The sequence below is a fragment of the Humulus lupulus genome, chromosome 1 (assembly GCF_963169125.1).
Source record: "Humulus lupulus chromosome 1, drHumLupu1.1, whole genome shotgun sequence".
Classification (NCBI taxonomy): Eukaryota; Viridiplantae; Streptophyta; class Magnoliopsida; order Rosales; family Cannabaceae; genus Humulus; species Humulus lupulus.
The window spans coordinates 18368742-18391243 of record NC_084793.1 but is presented as its reverse complement, the minus strand read 5'-3'; the positions used below and the strand labels follow the sequence as shown (position 1 = coordinate 18391243).

Here is a 22502-nt window from a genome sequence, read left to right as displayed (position 1 = left end):
CACTGTTTTTGTATTTGTGATTGTGGGAAAAGATTGCCCAACTTTAAGTTGTTCAAGAATTATTGGCATTGAGTTTCTTGACATCTTATCTAATTTTTTTGTTTTTGACAAATAATATCACCTCATATTTAACTTTCTACAAAAATAATATTAAACACGTCTATTTATATATTTTAAACCCTCTTTTGTTGTAAATTTGTAAAATTCACACAAAATTAGATAAAAATATATATATATATATTTTAAAGTACAGTAGTACACCTAATTAGTATTCTCATAAATTTAACACAAAACTCTCTTACACAATTAAAAATTATTTTATATGATTCAGCCGATCACCATATCTTTAAACCATCGTATTAATAAAAAAAGATATTATGTTATTTTTGAATTTTATATTTTGCCACATTACTTATTTAAATTCTATATTTTAATAAATTATGTTTTGGATTATGTATTTTGTAAAAATAGTTCAAATAAATTTTTAAATTTAATTTTGATAAATAAAAAATTAAATATAAAAATAAAGTTGTTAAACAGAATAATTGAGATTTTATTTTGAGTTGTTAATTTAATAAATTTTTTGTAATTTTAATTAAATAAATTTATCAAAATAAAATTTTTGTATCAAATTAAATTATTTTACAAATTATTAAAGCTAGAATCTAAACAAATAATTTAACAAAATATACTTTTAAAAAAATATAATCGACTTGTGGTTCCAAATAAACCCTCACAAAATTCTAGACAAACAGTAATAAGATTGACTAAATATATTAATAATGTTTTGGTCTCCAACAACAAAAGGATAGAGACAAGATTAATATTTGTATCATTCGTGGAAAAAATAGAGAATAGGCAGTTAAAAATTGTCCCATCTTTAATGAAAAAAAAAAAAAAAAAGTTCATTACATTAAAATAGTGAACCGTTGGAAAGAACTGCTGGTGTGGGGTCCATGATTTTCACAACCACAAAAGAATAAAAATATATAAATAAAAATATAACCGTTACAGGGTATTATTTGATCACAATCTCAAACCTATTTAATTCGTCATCTACTTTAACCAACGGTCGAAATGAGAAGCTGTGATCCTATTACTATACCCAAGAAAAATATGAAAAATTATCAACAGCAATAATGGAAAGCTCTGGAAACGTCGAGCCACTCATGGGGGCAATTAAAATGACACTTTTGGACAGATTAGGAGAACATGAACGAGGGAAACGAGGGAAACAGTTCGCTGTGGGACCAGGGGTAGGAATGGAAAGTTACAGATAACGATGAAGAGACGGGTGGGACAGATCTCCTAGTCTATGCCACCGCATCAACCTTCGTGGTCATCTGCCACGGTGTCATAATAATTTGGTTGGGAAAATTTTGATGCTTTATGTATAATAATACACATTAAATCTAAAATATGTAGTATCTCAAAAATAAGTTTTTATAGTTTTTTACTATAATACCCCTCATTAATTCTTCTTTCTCAACTTATCTCTCTCGCTTTACTATGGCAGCACCACCATCACTATCCCTTCTTTGAAGTTTTTTTTCTCACTTAACAATTGTTTGTCTCTGTCTTTTCTCCTTCTTATCTCTACCCACCATTATCTTTTAGATTGAAGCACCTACTCTTATTCACACCATCATTGAAGCACATATTGAAAGACTTGTCAAAATTGTGTATTCTACATCCAAAATCTAAAGTTTTATACGATTTAAATTTGTAATTCTCGAAAAAATAATACCAGAACTAAAAAAAATTACTTGAAACAGACATTTGAGTGAAAATTTATGCATTTTCAAAATTTGCATCAAAATTCAGTACAGAGCATCGCATTTGCATCGCAAGCGTATTGTTTTTGGCCAAAAATCAAGATTTCATGAATGCATCACATACCTATCGCAAATGCATTGTTAGACGTCGTTAAGCATCATTTTTTTTTTGCCTAAAAACCATGTTTTCAATTAACCATCGCAAATGTATTGCATATGCATCTTCAAGCATCATTTTTTGCCTGAAAACCATGTTTTCAAAACACCATCGCAGCTGCATCGCGTATGCATTGATTTGAGCTAAAAATCATGTTTTCAAGGCACCATCACAACTGCATCACATCTACATCGTTAGACAAAAAAAAAATTATTTCCAAAAATCATGTTTTCAAGGTACTATCGCAATTGCATCGTGTATGCATCGTTAGAAATGTTTTTGGTCTAAAACCCATGTTTTCAAGGCATCATCTCATATGTATTGTTAGGCGTCATTTTTTGCCTAAAAAATAATATTTTTAAGGTACCATAGCAACTGCATTACATATGCATCGATAGGCATCGTTTTTTGGCCTAATAACCATATTTTCAAGGCACAATCACAATTGCATCGTTAAGCATCGCACATACATCGTCAAGCATCGCATAGGCATCGTTAAGTATCGTTTGTTGCCAAAATCTTGTTTTCAAGACATCATCGCAAATACATAGTTAAGCATCGCAAGTGCATTACTAGGCATTGTCTTTCTACAACTTTTAGAGGTTTAGATATGAAAAAAAAATGCAAAGAACACCAAAATATCTTGTACATAAGTGTTAGAAATCCATATATTAGTGTCTTCAAGGCAATCTTTTATTGGATTTAAGTTTTGGATTGAATTTTTCATCATTATAACTTAAATTTATGGAGAAATAGCTTCATTGTGTTACTTCAATGGTGGTAGGTGGTGGCAACGTCAATGGTGAGGATGATGCTAATGGTGGTAGCAGCGTAGGAAAGTGGTGCTTTGTCGTTGTGGGGAGAAGGTGGTGGTGCCATCGATTTTAGTAGAGAAATAGAGAAGTGAGTTGTTTACGAAAAATGACAATATAGTCTAAATTTTATAAAATGTCATACTTTTAGAATGGGCCTTAATTTGGGCATAAATTTTAATTAAAGTATATTAACATGCATAGTACATGAAATTTCCCTTTGGTTGGGGTCCCCCTATTTAAGGTATTTATAATAATGTTTAAAATATGGTGATTATATTTGCACCAAAAATTTGATTAAAAAACTCCATTTTTATTATAAATTAATATATAATATTTATTTTTATCAATTTATTCTCACATTTTTCTAATTTATTTTCCTTGTCACATTCTAAAAAATATATATAAATAATATATATTTTCAATATTTAAATAAAATAAAAATTTTAACAAAAAATATATAAAAAATTGTTCAAAAGTAAGAGATTTTACTTAAAAAATTATGAAAACAAAATAAAATAAAAATATTGAAATTAATAAAAAAAGAATTTGAAGAATGTAAAAAAAAATATTGAGAAAAAGTGTTGAAAATAATTTTAAAAATTATTATTTTTTAATTAATAGGGTGTCTATATATATTTTTGGGGTGCAAATATAATACCCATTAAAATATTTAAAATAACAACTAATCCAAATTGGATGATTAACCATATTATAAGATTCTATTTTTTTTATTATATTATTATATAATATAATGTTTGATTGATTAAATAAATGTTACAAATTATTTGTCACTAGAGAATTGCCATTTAATAAAGTGAGGAAATTTTATATTATTTTACATAGGGTAGGTAACCATTTGGTACCCTGTGTTTTTCCAAAATATCATTTTGGTACCCTCTGTTTTCAATAATGCTCATATGGTACCCTGTATTTTAAAATCGTACATATTTGGTACCCTAAACTCAAATTTAATTAATAAAATTTTACCAATTTAATCAAACGCCTGTCAATTATGTAAGTTACAAATTTAAATTTAATTACATAATTACATATAATTGATGACAGTTTGATCATATTGACAAAATTTTATCTATCAAATCTGAGTTTAGGGTACCAAATATGTACGATTTTAAAATACAGGGTACCATATTAGCATTATTGAAAACAGAGGGTACCAAAATGATACTTTGCAAAAACATAGGGTACCAAATGAGTAAATTTCCTTTTACATATAATATAATATCGTGATCAAATGAATTATGTGATAAATAATAGAGTGTGACAAATATTATTTTGTCAAATGTAACATATATTGTGGAGTTACAATTTGAGAAATGATGATCATAACAAGTTTTGTAACATATAGAATAAGTTACAATTCTTAAGAAATGATGATCATAAGTTTTGTAACTCTCACAAAAATTTACCAATTGATGTATAAAAGGAGTTACACGTCTTGAATTTGATTTTCATTAGCTATAATATTTTATAGTTGTTGTGTGCATGTTTTCTAACTCCCCAAAGAGTTTGATGACATTAGAAAATCAAATGGTGGATGAGAACTCTATAAATAGAAATCATATTACTCACTTTGATGTAATGTGTGAATGTGAAAAACACACTACATAGTTTAGACTTTAGAACACTTGTGATGACGTGCTTATTTTTAGAACACTATGATGAATATGAGAGAATAACTGATAAATCATTAGAAGTATTTCTAGAGAGTATTTCCCAAAATGTTCTTATAAGGAAGGAAATAGCTTTTAAGACAAAAGTTTTGAACCTTATTTAAACCTTGTGTTATTCTTGAGATTTTCATCATCTATCTTCTACTTTTATGATAATTGTCTTATATAATCTTTTCTCATCTTTTTCTTTTACTTATATAATATTATTAATTAATATTATATATATTTTGTGTTCACTGTGATAGTAATAATCTCTTTTGTTATACATTTCTAACATTTTTTAAGTTAAAAAATATAATAGACCACGTTTTGATCATCGTTTGTTACCATAATTTTATAATTAAATACACTTATCTTTGATTGGAGAATATTTCATATTATATATATTAAAAGTTTGTTGTAAGTTAGTAGGCTGCAAATATAATTATTAATTTTTTTTTTCTTATTCTTAGAACACAAATCAGTGGATTTAATAGTATTATTATTTATTTATTAAAAAAAAACTATGTATTATGAGAAATCATATTAAACTTGATTTCTTAAATGGATGAAATAGATATGAACAGTCACTATATGCATATGATGGTTGGCCATAGAAATAACTAATACTTTATTTTGGTCAACTTTTTTATTTTTTATTTTAAATGTTTTGTTTATTTTTCATAGTGATGAATTTTTATGGTGTCGATTCACAAATTTTAATCGATTGCACTAGTTAAAAAATTATACAAATATAAATATTTAATTACAATTCCTCAAGAACATATATTTATTTTTGTAATGCCAAAAAAAAAAAACTCGTCGATAGTTTTTATTATTAATTTCAAGTGACTAAAATGAATTGCATTAATGCATCTATATACTTCTTTATATGGTATCAATTAAATGTATTGGCAAAGAAAATTCCAAGACCACCAATCAATATGGATGCTTATTGTGCAGTGCAGTAAATCATTGTATGATTGGTTGGAAAATAGAGACCTTAGTGATAATATTTTTATAGCAAAAAGAAAGAAAAAGACAATAGTGGTGTTGATGGATAAGGACAAAGACAATGAAATCAATTAAAGGTCCAAAAAGACATCTTCTTTAACTATGATTCCATGAAAATTAAATAACTTCTTACTTTCTCATAACACCCAATATAAATATAGAAAAAGAAAATGAATGTTCGGGGACATTTTGGTCAATATGCTACTCCACTGTCTCAAATTATATTTGATTCACAAGAGCAAAGGGAATTTGCCATTATTGCTTTGTTTAAATTTTGTTAAATTTGAGTGAGATGTATTTTTAAATTTAAACCACTAAAATAGGGGCCACTTTCTTTTTCCTCATAATGTGTCATTATAATTCAGTACAACTCAATGTTATAATAAGCTAAAGTACAATTTGTATGCTTTTCACAAAATATTAATAAGTTTTCTATACAATTTGACATGTATGTTTATGAGCATCTTTAATGTAGTGCTAAAATAGTAATATATTACTAAAATATAACTCATTTTGGACAAATTTGACATATATTAAAAGTTAAGCTAAATTTGACATACAAAATAATATGATACATATTTTGTATCACCATAAATAATATATTTTTTTATTTACTTTTATGTTATTTTTATTATTTTAGTATTATTTTTATCTATTTGCATTAAATACTATATTTTTTACCTTATTATTTTATACTATCAATAATAAAATATAAAGAAAAATAATTATTTTTTTATATATTTTCAATAAATATCAAATTAACATTAATGAAATATTAAATTTTACAATAATTTTTACAATTATGCATCAAAGCATAATGCTAAAAATTATAATAAATATATAATATATTGATTTAATATAGTACAATGATGATCTAGCATAAAATTATGAAAGTAGTAATATAACTTATCATGCCCATATAAAAAATATACTTGTAACATGATGATGCTACGATGATTTTAAATAATGAAGTTTAATCTCCAAGTCTTCTACTAAAAAAAGTAATAAATATTTTAAAAAAATACATGAAATGATAGATGAAATGAGTTTGCATTGTTGTTAGAAGAAATACCAATTTATAATCTTATCTAAAAGGCATATAGTAAAGAGTTCTTTAATTTGGTTTGCTTAAATTAGTTATAGAATCTCGATTATGACAGATGATCATATCATTAGAACAACTCAACTTTTAATGTTATAAAATAACATAAAAGAAAAAAGTCATACTTTTATAAATGTGAATTTCATTAGTGAAAGAAAATAGAATGTCAAATATGTAATAATATGTAATTCAGCCAATTATTATTATTATTATTATTATTATTATTATTATCTTTTTTGTTCTTTTTCTTTTTCACAGCTGAAATTTTACTACTTTTCCCCTAGTTAACTTTTCTCACATCACATTTCTTTCATAGCCAACCAAAAAAAAAATCTATTTGAAATTTAAGTCAACACCAAAATTTATTCCAAGTATCATTAATCATAATTATATCTTTGTTATAATCCCTTTATCTATAAGCATCCTATATAAATTATTATATACAAAAAAATTTCCTGAACTTTGTACATATCTTCTCTCTGAAAAAGAAAAAAGAAGGATAATGCTATCCGAAAACATAACCTTTTTCTTTTTAATTATTAATTAATTACAAAGCTTTTCTATAAAATAAACCTTCATTAGAACAACTTTTCTCTACTAAATATAAATTTTGATAAAAAAGACATATAGGGCATTTTTGGAAATTCGGAAAGTTAAAGTTGAAGAGGGAGGAGATGGAAAGTGAGGGCAGGTAACCGTTGTACAAGGCGTGGATATGAAATGATGAGTTGGATGCCAGGCTGGCAGCCAACCCTACAAAAACACATCTGTAACCCACCACAGAGGATTGCTACCCCTCCCTCACATGGTCTCGCTGTTCCTTGTGGTACCCACCACAACACTCTCACTTAACAGACATTTGCTTATAATTTTTATTACGAAAATACCCTTGTTCTATCCATTAAATGCACCATTTCTCTATCTTCTTCCTCGTTCTTAATATCACACTCGCTCAAACCCTAAAGTTCTCTCCGAGTTTCAGAACTTAAAGCGTTTTTGAAAGTACTAAGGAAGGGAAAAGAAAAATGTCGAAAGAAGTAAGCGAAGAGCGTCAGGCCCACCACCATGGCAAAGACTACGTTGACCCACCACCAGCTCCACTCTTTGATCTTGGTGAGGTCAAGCTCTGGTCCTTCTACAGAGCTCTAATCGCCGAGTTCATCGCCACCCTTCTCTTCCTCTACATCACCGTCGCGACCGTCATCGGTTACAAGCAGCAAAGTGAGAAAGACGTATGTGGTGGTGTTGGCATTTTGGGTATCGCATGGGCCTTCGGTGGCATGATCTTCGTCCTCGTTTACTGCACTGCCGGAATCTCTGGTATAGAAGATAAAATTCTGTGAACTTTCAACTAACGGTGTCGTTTTGTAATCATTTTTACTAAAATGGGCTTTTGTTTCTGTGCTGTTTCACTACAGGTGGTCACATCAACCCTGCCGTAACTTTCGGTTTGTTCTTGGCCAGGAAGGTTTCATTGATCCGAGCTGTGACTTACATGATCGCTCAGTGCTTGGGAGCCGTCTGTGGTGTTGGGCTTGTAAAAGCCTTCATGAAGCATGACTACAACAAATTCCAGGGTGGAACCAACACCGTCGCCCCCGGTTATAACACCGGTACCGCCCTTGGTGCTGAGATCATCGGTACCTTCGTTCTTGTGTACACCGTTTTCTCTGCCACTGACCCCAAGAGAAGCGCACGTGACTCCCACATCCCCGTATGTTCATCTTCTCCCTCCATTTCCTTTTTTTTTTTCTATGTCGATTGCGTGGTGAAATCATGTCTCGTTTACAAGTAAACTAACTGATTATACTAATAATAAAAATCAGGTCTTGGCTCCTCTCCCTATTGGGTTCGCCGTTTTCATGGTTCACTTGGCCACCATCCCCATCACCGGTACTGGTATCAACCCAGCTCGGAGCTTCGGTGCCGCAGTTATCTTCAACGGTGAAAAGGCATGGGATGACCACGTAAGAATAATTTCTCACATATAATCCATATTTGTGCTTCAAGATCTAAATATACGAGTGTGCACATGATATATTACAGTGTTTTGATTTATGGGTTTGATTCTGTTTGAGCAGTGGATCTTCTGGGTCGGACCATTCATCGGAGCCTTGGCCGCAGCGGCGTACCACCAGTACATACTGAGGGCAGCTGCCATTAAAGCTTTGGGATCTTTCCGTAGCAACGCTACCAACTAGAAAATAAAAAATTCATAATTTATTTTGTTTGGTTGTGTGTATGAGAGGGGTTGATCTTTGTTGAATTTTTATTATTTTTTCGACTCCTTTTTTTTTTTGGTATCATCTTTTATATTTAAAAATCTTTTAATCTTTCTTCGTTAGCTTGTGAACCTGTGTATTATTTGTTCATGAGTAGTGGTAATCAGAAGTGTTCTTTTTATTCTCTTCTTGTTCTTATTATTATATATTATCCATTTAATTATTATTAGTATCCCTAATGATCTTCTCTAATACCCAGAAAGCAAACAATTTAATTTGTTGTGTATCAGATTAGAGTGTTCTTTTTGTCGTTTTTCACAAAATATTAATGTAACCCAGCTGTTAAATTTCAATGCATCTATCTGGAAAGGTCTTTCCTTGAAAAACTGGCAAAACTAGTTGACGAGTGTGCTCTTTTTTCTTTTTTTGGTTCGATTTCAAGACAAGAGTCCAAAGTTGTAACGATAAAGTAAAAAAGAAAGAAAGCTGAGAATGGGTAGATGACTGATGGGATAGGAATCCTGTGCTGTGCAATTATCGAGTACTCGACACGTGTCGCACAGCCCGTTTGCTTGTCATGGCCTCACATGGGTGGGTGAAGCCTGATAGGTCCAGTTCATTGCTTTTATCCACTGAATCATACAACTTTTTATTTTTATTTTTTTAAGAAAAGAAAATTAACTATTAGTTAATTGTTTATTTAATTGAGTGTGTGGAATGTGGAGAGACAAGGTCGAGGCGAGAATGATCTGAGCACTGAGTAGTCTCAGTCTTTTCAAAATTGAAAAAGAGAATGTGGTTGTGGGTGTGGTCCTAACATCGTCGTAAAAGCATGTGGGCAAGGCATACTCAAAACCTGTGATTTTTGCTAATTATAATTGATTTTGAAAAAGAGATGATTCAAAACTGTTTGCTAATCTAATTAAAGTAGGGTTAGGGTTAGGGTTAGGGTTAGGGCTAGGGCTATGGTGATAAGTTTTGTTCTTCACCAACACTCTAAATATAAATATAAAACTACCTTACAATATTAAATTCGTTCTGCACTTATTAATTATGATGCTCAATACTCAAAAACGTTCATATTTTTTTTTTACCAAATTTGGAGTGAAGTTTGCTATATATTCCTACAACAACACATTGATAATTGATATGGGAGCCACATTATTAAATATAGGATTTGAGAGTATCCACTAATTTGATGAGTTAGTTGAATTTAAATTTAAATCATATTTGTTATAATTTCAATTATTAAAATAATTACATTTACAAGATATCATTTAATGTGGTATTGAGTTCCTTTAAGTGACTTTAAGAAAAACTTGTTCAATTTAGCATTTTCAAAATGGCATTGATAACTAATTCAGGTTATGAAATTGCACTGCTATTTTTAGACATGGAGCGAGTGTTATCAATTTTAAAGAGGTTTACATGTAGTTTTTCTTAATAAATATAACAAAATAATTAGTAAAAGAAAATTGACCGGGGCCTAGCATTTTTTTGCAGAAATATAGTTCCATGGTTGACTACGGTGTCCCACACTGTATCATAAAATATTGCAAAAGATGGGTTTGTATGGTATGGTATATATATATATATATTTATATATATGGATATGGTGACGATGCTATTTATAATACTCTTGTATAATAGCAATTAAAGTCGTTTGGTAATGGTAGTCTTACTAACCTGAAAAAGGGTTTGTATTTTGCAGCATAGCAGGTGGTACATTTTGATTCTTATCCAGCCCAACCTACTAGTACTACCATTCACATATGTTTTTTTTTTTTGAGCTTTGCCTCAACTAAAAATAAAGGGTCTATGCGGCCTAATAGTAATTTTCACTTTTCTTATAACTAAAAAGCAGAAAATAATTGGCGTCTTTTTTGCTTTTTTTTGTTTGAAATATTATAATATGAAGATTTTTTTCATGAATTTTTTTTTAAGTGTTGTTGGTAACACTTAAAAAAATAATTTTTTATTTAATTAATTAAAAATTTAAAAATAAAACATAAAATGTGTTTGATAATTTTATTTTTATTTATTATTTTTTTAAATTTTAATTAAAATTTATTAAATTTTGAAAATAAAATTTTTTCACTTTCAAAATTTCTTTAAACAGTTTTTAATTTTTCTTTCTTCTCTTCTTCAAACCATATTGTTAAACAAAAAATAAAAATAAAAGTTATCAAAAATATTTATTATTTTTTGTTTTTAAAAACAAAAAACAAAAATAGTTACCAAACATATTTTTATTTTTTCAAAATAAAAAAACAAAAATGAAATTATATTTCTATTTTTGTGTTTAAAAAATTCAAAAACAAAATTTTTAGCAAACGGGCCATTAGTGTTTGAATAATTAATTAAAAATTGTAAAAAAAAATTAATTTAATAAATAATTTCTTCAAAAATATATATTTAAAATAATTCTCTAAAAAGATAATTTATGTTAAAAAAGAATTTTATTATTATTTTTCCTCTAAGCACTTTCAAATGATTTTTTTTTTCGAAAAAAATCTAAAAACTTAAAAATGATATAGGCGAGATAAATAACAAAGTTCACGTTTCTGTTGCATTTAAATACTTAATTTTTTTTTGACGACATAAATACCTAATGTTTATTTTTTGTTACAACCGTTATTTTTTTCTGTTAAAAGACAAATACCAAAATTTTTAATTAGGAATATTTGCGGCATAAATACAAAAGTTTATATAATTGTTGCACTTAAATACATAACTTTTAATATTTGTAACATAAATAACAAAATAAAATAAATCTAAATTTTAATAGTCAATATTTAAATCTGAAATTCGATAAATACAAAACAAACACCTAAACACATGAAATAAAAAATAAAAAAGTAATTTTAAAATTTTAAAATTCAAAATTAATTAAGAACATTATTTATAATTTCTAAGATTTTCAAAAATTCTTATTTAAAAATAATTTTGAAATATTTTTCATATTTCTAGTTCTAAATAATTTTATATATAGATTTTTCAAATTTAATTAAAAATAACTATATCTAATTTCTACGATTTTTCAACAAATCTTATTTATTTATTTTTATATATATTTAGATCTTTTGAAAAATGTAGATATTAGAAATAATTTTTTTAATTAAATTTGAATTTTTTTTAAATATCTAAATATAAAAATTAGTTTTTAATTTTTAATTTAATATTTTGGGTGTTAATTGTGTACTAATTAAATTTAGGATTCAAATGTTTTCTTTTTTTAGACTAAACTTTTTTTAATTATTTATGCTACAAAAATTAAAAGTTACGTATTTAAGTGAAACAGTTACATAAACTTAGATATTTATGTCGTCAATATTCATATTTAAAAAAAATTTGGTATTTGTCATTTAACTGGAAAAAGTACAGTTACAAACAAAAATAAACATTAGGTATTTATGCAGTCAAAAAATAAATTAAGTATTTAAGTATAATATATCCATAAACTTAAGTATTTATGCCGCTAATATCATAACTAAAATACAACCCAAATCTTAGCCAAACAAGGCCATAATAGCCATCACATTTTGGAGATATAAGAGTATATGTGACGTGGTATTAGAGATGGTGGCAAGATTCAAAAGTAAAGAAATAATTATGAATAATTGAATATTGTTACGAGTTAAACACCACATGAACACGTATTATGCGTACTTGAATTTAATATCTAATTTTATTTATTATAATTTAAAATGGTGAATGGTGAATGGTGATGGACAACATATGATGACATAGCGTCTTATAACAATGCTCGATAATAATTGTTCAATGAATACAAGATGTTTCAAGTCAAACGTGTGGTGTTATTCACTTGGCTGTAGTAACCCTAATTTTGGCCAGCACCAAAAATGTACGATTTCACCTAATGACTACTCAATGGTATCTTCTTGTCTCCTTGGGGTTCCCTACCACCATGTCCCCAGCTTGATCGGACAAAATTATTTTTTTCAAAAAAATAATTTTCTTTCTTAATGAGAACATAAAGAGTGTGAAAAGGACGATGCTAAGCTAACCTAAGCTAGTCCAATATTTATTTGAACAATATATATAGAAATCCGGATAGGCCGTTTGGCCTTCCAAACTTGGGATATTTCGAGGAAATTAGGCTGAGTGGCATATATTCCTTTGTGGTCTTATTTCTACTTTTTTTATTCTCCTTTCAAAATTGTGGGTTTAATTAGTTTTAATTTGTCCAAAGTAATTTTAAAATAAAATTATTAGGATAAATTCAACTACTATTTGCAAATAATTGATTAAATTGCTAAATGCTACATAATATTATTTAGTTATAATTCAAATAAAGTTATTTTCGGATTTGTATAAAATTTTTGACTAAAATTACTTCAAAAGTTGTTACTAGTTTATTTTAGCTATCAGAGGGCTGGTTGTAAAATGGTATAAACTTTAAACCCTTCTGTATAAGGTTTAGTTGAGTTTTGTAAAAAAATGCCATGATGCCATCAAAAAGATTACCTATTGCTTGTAATCTCCTTGAAGATTTCTTTTTTCTAAAAGAGACAAAATGTGGGGTGAATCTGCTGCATATGTTGGGCTTTCTTCCATAAATGGGCCTTGATTAGACGTATTAAAGTTGGGCCATCAGCAAAAGAGCCCAATTTTGAGCTTACGTTCAATAGTGTGTTATGTCGTGAGAAAATTACACACATCACCAGAAAGCATGGCGTGATGAACCATTCATCCCTCATCACTTAGTGTTCAAAGCTAGATATCTTCAACGGTCCACTAAATTGGATGCAAAAGGACACTATCCATCTTTGACGTGGCGTAGCAATCTCTGGGAAAGAGATTTGCTACAAAATGGTTTACGACGTCGTATTGGTAATGGAGTTGACACTAGACTATACCTAGACCACCATCATTCATTTCTTGCTCTATGAGTACGAATGACACTCTTAAAGTGTCTGACCTAATTGAATCTCCCAGTAAATGAAACTTGACTCTGGTTCATCAAATTTTTAATGCAGCAGATTCACCCCACATTTTGTCACTTTCACTAAGTTTTTTTGATCCTGTAACTTGTGGTTATGGCACTACACCAATCATAAAAGTTACCCAGTCGAAGGTGGGTATAACTTGGAGGCAAAAAGTATTAAATATAAGATATAAAATATAAAAGGAAATGAAAAGTTTATAATATAACATTTCTTTGTATTACTTCTTCAACCAATACAATGATACAATGTCTATATATATCTCTTCTGAGTAATAACTGTGTAGAAAACGAAATTTTTTTGTTTTAATAGTTTTTTATTTTTTTAATGTTAACTTTAACGAAATATTATCATATTTAACAGAATATTCTTATATTTAACGGTAGTTTATAAACACTTAAACTTAAATAAAATAAAATAAATAATTAGAAAAATTAAAATAAGATATTTTTGAGATATTTTACAATAATAATTATTTAAAAATAATAAAATCATACGTTTTATAACTTAAATAAAATTTAATTAAACTTAAACTCACTTAATAGAATAATATCATATTAAAGATATAATATAATCTGCTGTCAATTAGCAACAAATTACTTTTTAAAAAAACTAGCAAAAAATTTAAATTTAAAATCCACGTATAATATTTAATATTATATTAAACATATAATATATAATCTCTTGTTGTCACTCCCAAATTCAAAAACTAGAACAAATATGAACTTAAACAAAAGTAAATAAATTATTTATTTAAAATTTATATGACATTAATATAAATTTAATAAAAATAATTAATAAATTCTATAAATAAAACTAAGTAAACTTGCCTTGCAAGTTAATTGTATCTAGTACAAATAGAGATGTACGAATGTAACGACACAATTACTTTATAGCTGTAGACTATTACACGTACAGTCCTATTACCACAATAGCTGGAACTTGTCTATTCTAGAATTATCTTCCACAAGAATATTCATGATGCTTGACTTGGTAAAGAAATAACAACAAGCTTGCCTTTTAGGTACTCGAATTGATCAATGGAAAGGGCCTTTGTAAATACATCAGTTGTTTGCTCATCAGTAGGAATAAGTCTTACTTCAACCACATTTTTCTGTATTAAATCTCTAATGTAATGAATATCCACTTCAATATGCTTGGTGCGGCTGTGACAAATCGGATTAGAGGACAACTGCTTAGCACTAGCATTATCACACCAAATGACAACAGACATTTCACATTTGAGACCAATTTCAGTGAACAATGATTTTAACCATGTTACTTCAGTAGCTGTTTGGGACAATGCTCAATACTCTGCTTCCGTCGATGAGCGTGCCACGACCTTTTGTTTCTTTGAGCACCATGTAATCAAGTTCCCTCCAAGATAGACACAATAGCCAGTGGTTGATTTCATATCATCAATAGAGCCTGCCCAATCTGCATCATTAAAGCACTCAACATTCAACACACTTGCAGGCTTGAATATGATACCCTGTCCAATAGTGCCCTTTAGATATTGCATCAACCTTTTGCATACTTGCCAATGATGTTGAGTAGGACTATGCATAAATTGGCTCAACTTATTTATAGTAAATGCTATATCTGGATGACTTAGTGTGAGGTATTGTAACACCCCCATCACACTTCGAAATAAAGTCGATTGCTCAAAGGGTTTGCCATCATCAACACTTAGTTTTTCTCCTTGGCATATGGGTGTTGGACCTGGTTTACAGTTCAACATATTCATTTTTGACAATAGGTCAATGGTGTATTGACTTTGAGACAAATGGATTCCATGATCTCCTCGGACAATCTCAAAGCCAAGAAAGTAGTTCATAGAACCAAGAGTCTTCAAGGAAAAAGGTTGTTGCAATCTTCGAATGATATTCTTCACTTTGCTATGGTGGTTGTCTGTTAGCAAGATATCATCAACATATACTAATAAATATAACTCAGCTTCTTGATCCTTGTAGTATAAAATAAGGAGGTGTCTGAGACAGAGTTCTTAAACCCAAAAGAAATAGAACTTGCTTAAGTTTATCAAACCATGCTCGTGGTGCTTGACGTAGGCCATAGAGAGCTTTGTGAAATTTACACACATGTTGAGGAAAATTTTGATCAACATACCCGGGTGGTTGAAGCATGTAGACATCTTCGGTAAGACAACCATTTAGAAAAGCGTTGTCAATATCCACTTGTTGTATGTCCCATCCATTTGAGGCTGCTAAAGTGAGAATGACACGAATGGTAGAGCTTTTGACCATGGGACTAAAGGTTTCAAAGAAATCAACTCTTGGAGTTTGTTGAAATCCTTTTGCTACAAGGCGCGCTTTATATCGCTGAACAGTGCCATCTTGATTGTGTTTCACTCTATAAACCCTCTTGCTGTCCACAATATTCATGTTGTCTTGTTGAGGTACCAAATTCCAAGTCCATTTTTTATGAGAGCTGCAAATTCAGAATCCATAGCCTTTTTCCACTGAGGGGAAGCTAATGCTTGGGAAAAATTCTCAGGTTCAAGCTCAGTTATTAAAGCAAAAGGTGATTTAGAGGGTGAATGGTAGGCTTTTGGTTTGTATATTCCAGCTTTGGCTCTTGTTATCATTGGGTGAGAACAGTGGGGTGGTTGGGCTGGAATTTTTGGTGGAGATGGTGGCTGTTGAGTGGTTGTGGTTGATAAATGTTGCATGGGAAGGTCAATATGTAGAGGGACAGTAGGTGGTGATGACATTTGGGACTGATCTTTATCAAAATAAGTGGGCGGAGGTGAGGTACTAGGTGAGGTTGCTGTTGATCATCAATCAAGATTCCATTGGCCTATTCAGATGTCACAGTAGGTAAATAAGGTAGCCACCGAGGGTATTGACTTGGGTTAATGACAATATCAGTGTGTTTGTTATTATAGTTGAAACCATTAGCAAAAGGAAAATCATTTTCATCAAAGGTAACGCTACTAGCAACATATACACTACCTGACTGATGTAAGCAAAGATACCCTTTATGGCTTGGACTATAACCAATGAAAACACATTTTGCAGACCTAAATTGGAGCTTACTTGTGTTATATGGCCTAAGATAAGGATAACAACCACAACCAAATGCTTTGAGAAACTTATAGTTGGGTGTGAGGCCAAAAAGTTTTTGTATTGGACTCTTGTAGTTTAGGATTGGTGTAGAGAGATGATTGATGAGAAATGTGGCTGTTTGAAATGCTTCCCACCAAAACCTTTGAGGCATGCTTGAGTGTGCAAGAAGGGTAAGCCCGGTTTCAATTATTTGCCTATGTTTTTGCTCGGCTTACCATTTTGTTGGTGTGTGTGAGGACAAGGATGTCTAAATTTTATTCTCAATGCTTGTAATAGAGGTGTAAAGTTTCGCCCCCCCCCCCCCCCCCCAAATCTGTTTGAATTGTTTTAATTTTAGTGTTAAGTTGTCTTTCAACTTGAATTTGAAAAGTTTTGAACACACTAAATGCTTTAGATTTGGTTTTGAGTGGAAAAATCCATGCATATCTATTGTAATCATCTAAAAAATGAATATAATATCTATAGCCATGTCTAGATAAGGTTGGTGATGGTCCCCGTATACAGAATGGATGAGTTCAAGAGCATGTTTTGATTCTTTTAGCGAGGCAGTATATTTTTATGATGAGCTTTTCCTAATTGACAGCTGGAACAAAAATTTAGTTTGGAAGGTAAAAACTTTCTTTCATTAAGCAAAACATATTTCATTACATTGATGGAGGGATGGCCTAACCTAAGATGCCATAATGTAGACTCATCAAAAGAAACTTGAAAACAAGATTTGTTGGACTCTAAGTTGGGACTGACTCAATGACTGTCATTGGATGACTTATGGGCAGTAAAACAAGATGAATTGTGACTATCTGAGAAATCCAAGGGAACCTTGAGTTGATATAATCCATTTCTAGTCTTCCCTTATAGAATAACCTTCTTCGTAGCCATATCCTTCAAAACACACAAGTTAGGATAGAATTCAACATAGGAATTATTGTCTTTGGTAATTTGAGAGACACTGATCAAATTTTTTGTTAGTTTGGGAACACAGAGAACATGGTTCAAGTTTACTGGTTTGGTGTCACCTTTTTGTTTAATAACTGAGCTACCAACATGAGATATTAACAAAGATTGGCCATTACCTACAATGAGATGATCCTTACCATTATACTCAGATTGAGTTTGCAGAGCTGCAACATCTGAAGTTATATGATGGGTGGCGCCGCTATCCACATACTAGTTGGTGTCTTCAGTAGTATGGGATGGCCTAGAAGTAGCAAAATACGCTTGTTGCCCTCCATTGTTGTGGTTGGTATTAGAGTGACCTTGAGAAGCATAGTTGTCGTTGCTCATATGAGAAAATGAGACATCAAAACGATGGTAACATTTTGCAGCAGGGTGGCTTGGTTTGTTGTAGAGTTGACACACAACTCGATTTTGAGAGCCACGACCATGCCCCCTCCCTCGGCCGTGGGAAGAAGGGAACCTTCTAGAACCATTATTGGGAAAGAAACGTCGATTTTTGGCAACAAAACTGGTGGGGGGATTAGAAATATCTGTGGTGGGGTTTGAGGCGAGCTGCTCAATGCGCATTTCTTGACTTTGAAGAAGAAATTGGACCTTAGGGAGTGTGACATGATCAACACGAGAGGTGAGATTGATGACCACAGAGTCATACTCGGGACCGATGCCCCCAAGAATATAAAGAATAAGGTCATCATCAGTGAACACTTGACCTGCGGCAGATAAACTAGCTCCAAGAGATTTCATCTTCAAAACATAGTCATGTATAGTTAGAGAGCCCTTTTTAAGGAACTGAAGCTGGAATCGTAGTTGAAGAATCCGAGCACGAGATTGAGTAGTAAATAGACTCTCTAAAAGAAACCAAAGTTCTTGTGAAAAATTGCAGCGAAGAACATGACCCAACATAGCTTCAGAGATAGAGTTAAGTAACCAACTAAGAATAACTTGATCAGTTCAAATCCATATAGTAAAGTTGGGATTTACCTATCTAGGTTCACCAGAAATTACACCATTGACAGGAGCATCAAGAAATTGGTTAGGACAAGGACGAGTACCAAATAGAAATCCATCCAAATCATTTGCTCGGACTGCCGGTAAAACTTGCGAGCCCTAGTATGGGTAGATTTCATGATCAAGCCGGATAGACAGGGGAGCTAATTGGTGAAGAAGAGGCATAACAGTGGCTTGAAGAATTGGAAGAGGAGGAGCCAAAGGAGCAGGAGGTGCTACTGGAGGCACTGGGACAGAAGATGCATCGTTGACAGAGGGGGCATTTTGGCCTGGAGTGTTTGGCAAAGAAGACATGTCCTAGTCGTCTGATACCAAGGCAAAAAGTATTAAATATAAGATATAAAATATAAAAGGAAATTAAAATTTTATAATATAATATTCCTTTGTATTACTTCTTCAATAAATACAATGATACAGTGACTATATATATACAAATAGAGAAGTACGAATGTAACAACACAATTACTTTACAGTTGTAGAATATTACACGTACAGTCCTATTACCACAATAGGTGGAACTTGCCTATTCTAGAATTATCTTCCACAAGAATATTCTTTTAGGTATATTCTATATGATTTCAATTCTCCATTTTGACACTTGGCCATAACCATAGATACCTCTCTACCCTCTACGGAGAGTGAGAAGCGACTGATGCCAGAACAACTTCATACATGGAAGATCGAAGCCAGGACAAGAGAAGTTGATATTTGCGGTTCCATTGACTGTATAATGGATTCACAGCACCAGAAATCAAGAACTGAGGAGGCTTGTCATCAGAGAACAGTAGGTCATCGAGGTCATGACCAATGACAGTAGGAACAACTTGGGATTTCCAAGCCAAGAAATTGATATGATTGAGCTTAACCGTGAGAGAGGAAGACAAAGAATTAGAAAAAAGGTTCCAAGGTTGTGCTGGAAAAGTTGTTGGAGCAGGGGTAGCCATAGCAGTTGTATCAGTGACTAGAGGTGTTTCATTATCGGAATTGTGTGCAGAGGTTGAAGTCACCATGGACGTGAGTCAAAAACTCTGATACCATAAAGAGCTTTAATGAAGCTAAAAATTCTATATGGAAACTTTAGAAAAGAATCACAAGAATTGCTTGAAAACCTTAGTTATGAAACTGAGGTGTTAGTTTTATTTATAGGCAGTAAAATACAAGCTGAAACAAGAAGAAGTTTGTTTCAAATAACAAACTCTAATTATATAAAAGGACATCTAAACAATTTCCTAATAAGAAAGTAAAAAAACTAACTGTTTTCAACTAACACCTAAACCAATATCTCTATTATTATACTTCAAGTGCAATTTTTTCTGTGTGGTGGAAGTCATTATGGGGAATGAAAATGTCACAAAAAATCCAACATTTCAAATGGAGAGGTTTTCATGAAATCCTACCAGCACTAGGTAGGTTAAAACATCACTGTGTTTCCCTCAATAGTACATTCCCTTTGTGCAGATTTGAGTACGATATGAATGCACACGCTGTGTTTTGGTGCCATTTTTCACCTGATGTATGGAGTCAATTGAATTATCCTTTCCTTTCAATTTGGAAGGATGACATCTCTTTCAAGGATGTTTTACTATATACATCGGAAGTGGTAGAAAATGACGATTTTCAGAAGTTACTAGTAGTAGCTTGGACTTTATGGTTTGAAAGAAACAAGACAACACATGGGCAACAAGCTAGGAAACTGCATCAAATAATTCAATGGATATCTTATTATTGGGAGTCCATACAAAGTGCACATGAACTAAATAAACAGTCTCTCTACTTAGGGACATCATTAAAAAGTAGTGTAGGAAGAACAAATGCTTTTAGTATCGAGCTCTGCTAATGAGATTGGGGAATCATATTCCTGGCAGAATAATGCGTAATGGCAGTGTTGTCAAAACCTTTACAAATTATATCCTAATATTTGTAGTTGATTGGCACAAAGCATGATTACACTACGTTTATAATCAGTAAGTAAATTCTAACCAAAGGGATCACCTTTTGGTTAGACTCTATTTTCAAAGTTATAGTTGCTTTATTTTATTACACAATTTTGGTTCTTATCATTTATCTTTTACTTTCAAGAGGTGTATCGGTCATTCAAGCTGAAGCGCTTGCTTTATTAGTGGGATTGACTTTGGCTCACATAGTTGGACTTCCTATTCTAGCTTTCTTTTCAAACTCTCTTTAGTGATGGCTATCAATAGTAGTGCTGAGTATTTTAATGAATTGGGTGTACTCTTGTTTGACGTTAGAACTTTATTGTCTAAATTTTCGGGGTCATCCCTATCTCATGTGCACGATAATTTCAATTGTGTTGCACATGGATTGGCTCGGCATGCCCTTAGGCTAGACAATGAGCGTAGTTGAATGAATTTTATTCCTTAACCTATTTGTACTATTGTTCCTCTATGAAAAAAAAAAATTGAAACATATGGTAGCTTCTTTTATAAATTATTTAATTTGAAATATAGGGAAATTTAAACAAAAAAATTACACCATAACTTTTGATATTTTTTAGCTTGTATTTTTTTCTCTTCTCATTTGGAAACCCTGACTCTCTCTCTCTCCATCGTTCTTTATTAGTCCCTCTCTTCTCCATTCTCTCACAAAGAATCTCTCCCCCTCACTCTAAAAGGTTGTTATCTTCGGTTGTACTCACCGTATTTGTTCTGCCATCATCACTTTTGAACAAAGTCACTGTCATTGTCGTCGTCCTCTTCATCACTTCGAGCATCTTAGAGCAACCTCTCGTGCTGTGGAATCTAGTTCCAGTGATGGGAATTTCTTTTATGCTTTTTGCAAGATGTATTCACCATATTCGTCGTCCTCACTGTATTAAGAGTATTATAGTGGTTAATTTTGTTTTGTAAGGTCTAACTAATTTCAGTTAGTTGGTTAAGTTGTTCCAACCATTTTACCTTGCCTATATATAGCTCTTTCAACACTTGTAACAAACACTTAGTCACTATTCTTTTTATGAAAATACAAATAGAGTTTTGCTCCTAATATTGTATTAGACGCAATAAAGCTTCAACTGTGATTTTTTCTTCAAGCTTCCATGGCAAGAACTAGAGCTACTGGACACAAACCCTCAGGCGCATCTAATCTTTCGACCACCACAAATGCTTCGTCTCCAGATGTTCCACCTCCTTTGAAGACCATGAATCCTGACGCACCACTGATTTCAAATCAACCCAACCAACCCTCCACCTCCAACTATTTTTATTGCCCTAGCTACCCCGGATCTACCTGCTCATGAAGATGGGAGTAGTCCTTATTTCTTGGGCACATGAGACCATCCAGACCTTGTTCTTGCTTCCTCTTCTCTAACTGACAAGAACTTTCAACAATGGCGTAGGGATTTCAATTGGAGCCAAGAACAAGTTTGCCTTCCTCAATGGCTCTCTACCATAACCAGCTACATATGACCCTCTTCTAAATCCATGGCTGAGATGCAATCAGATGGTAATGTTATGGATAATCCATTCTGTTTCTTCCAAAATTAAAAGCAGTATTATGTTTCTTGAAGCTGCAGTTGCAATGTGATCTGAGCTTAACAACAGATTTGTTCAAGGGAATAAGCCACACATATTTGAGCTTCGTGATTCTTTAATCAGTCTTCATCAAGGTTATAACTTTGTAAGTGCTAACTTTACCCAAGTGAAATCAATGTGGGATGAGATTAGTGCCTCTACTGATCACCTTAACTTTCTAAACAAAAAAAAAGTGTTA

At 31.3% G+C, this 22502-nt stretch overlaps 2 protein-coding genes across 2 annotated transcripts; one reads left to right on the top strand and one right to left on the bottom strand.

Annotated features, from left to right (window-relative positions):
• The first annotated feature begins 7464 nt into the window (after window positions 1-7464).
• LOC133788253 (probable aquaporin PIP2-8) lies at window positions 7465-8940 on the top strand. The gene is made up of 4 exons (XM_062225668.1): window positions 7465-7853; window positions 7952-8247; window positions 8360-8500; window positions 8615-8940. The coding sequence occupies exons 1-4, from the start codon at window positions 7559-7561 to the stop codon at window positions 8732-8734; spliced, it is 852 nt and encodes a 283-aa protein (XP_062081652.1). The 5' UTR covers window positions 7465-7558; the 3' UTR covers window positions 8735-8940.
• Window positions 8941-17975: 9035 nt separating this feature from the next.
• Window positions 17976-18668, bottom strand: LOC133790363 (uncharacterized). Its single transcript, XM_062228007.1, has one exon. It carries the CDS (start codon window positions 18666-18668, stop codon window positions 17976-17978), a length of 693 nt encoding a protein of 230 aa, XP_062083991.1.
• Between the last annotated feature and the right edge of the window lie 3834 nt (window positions 18669-22502).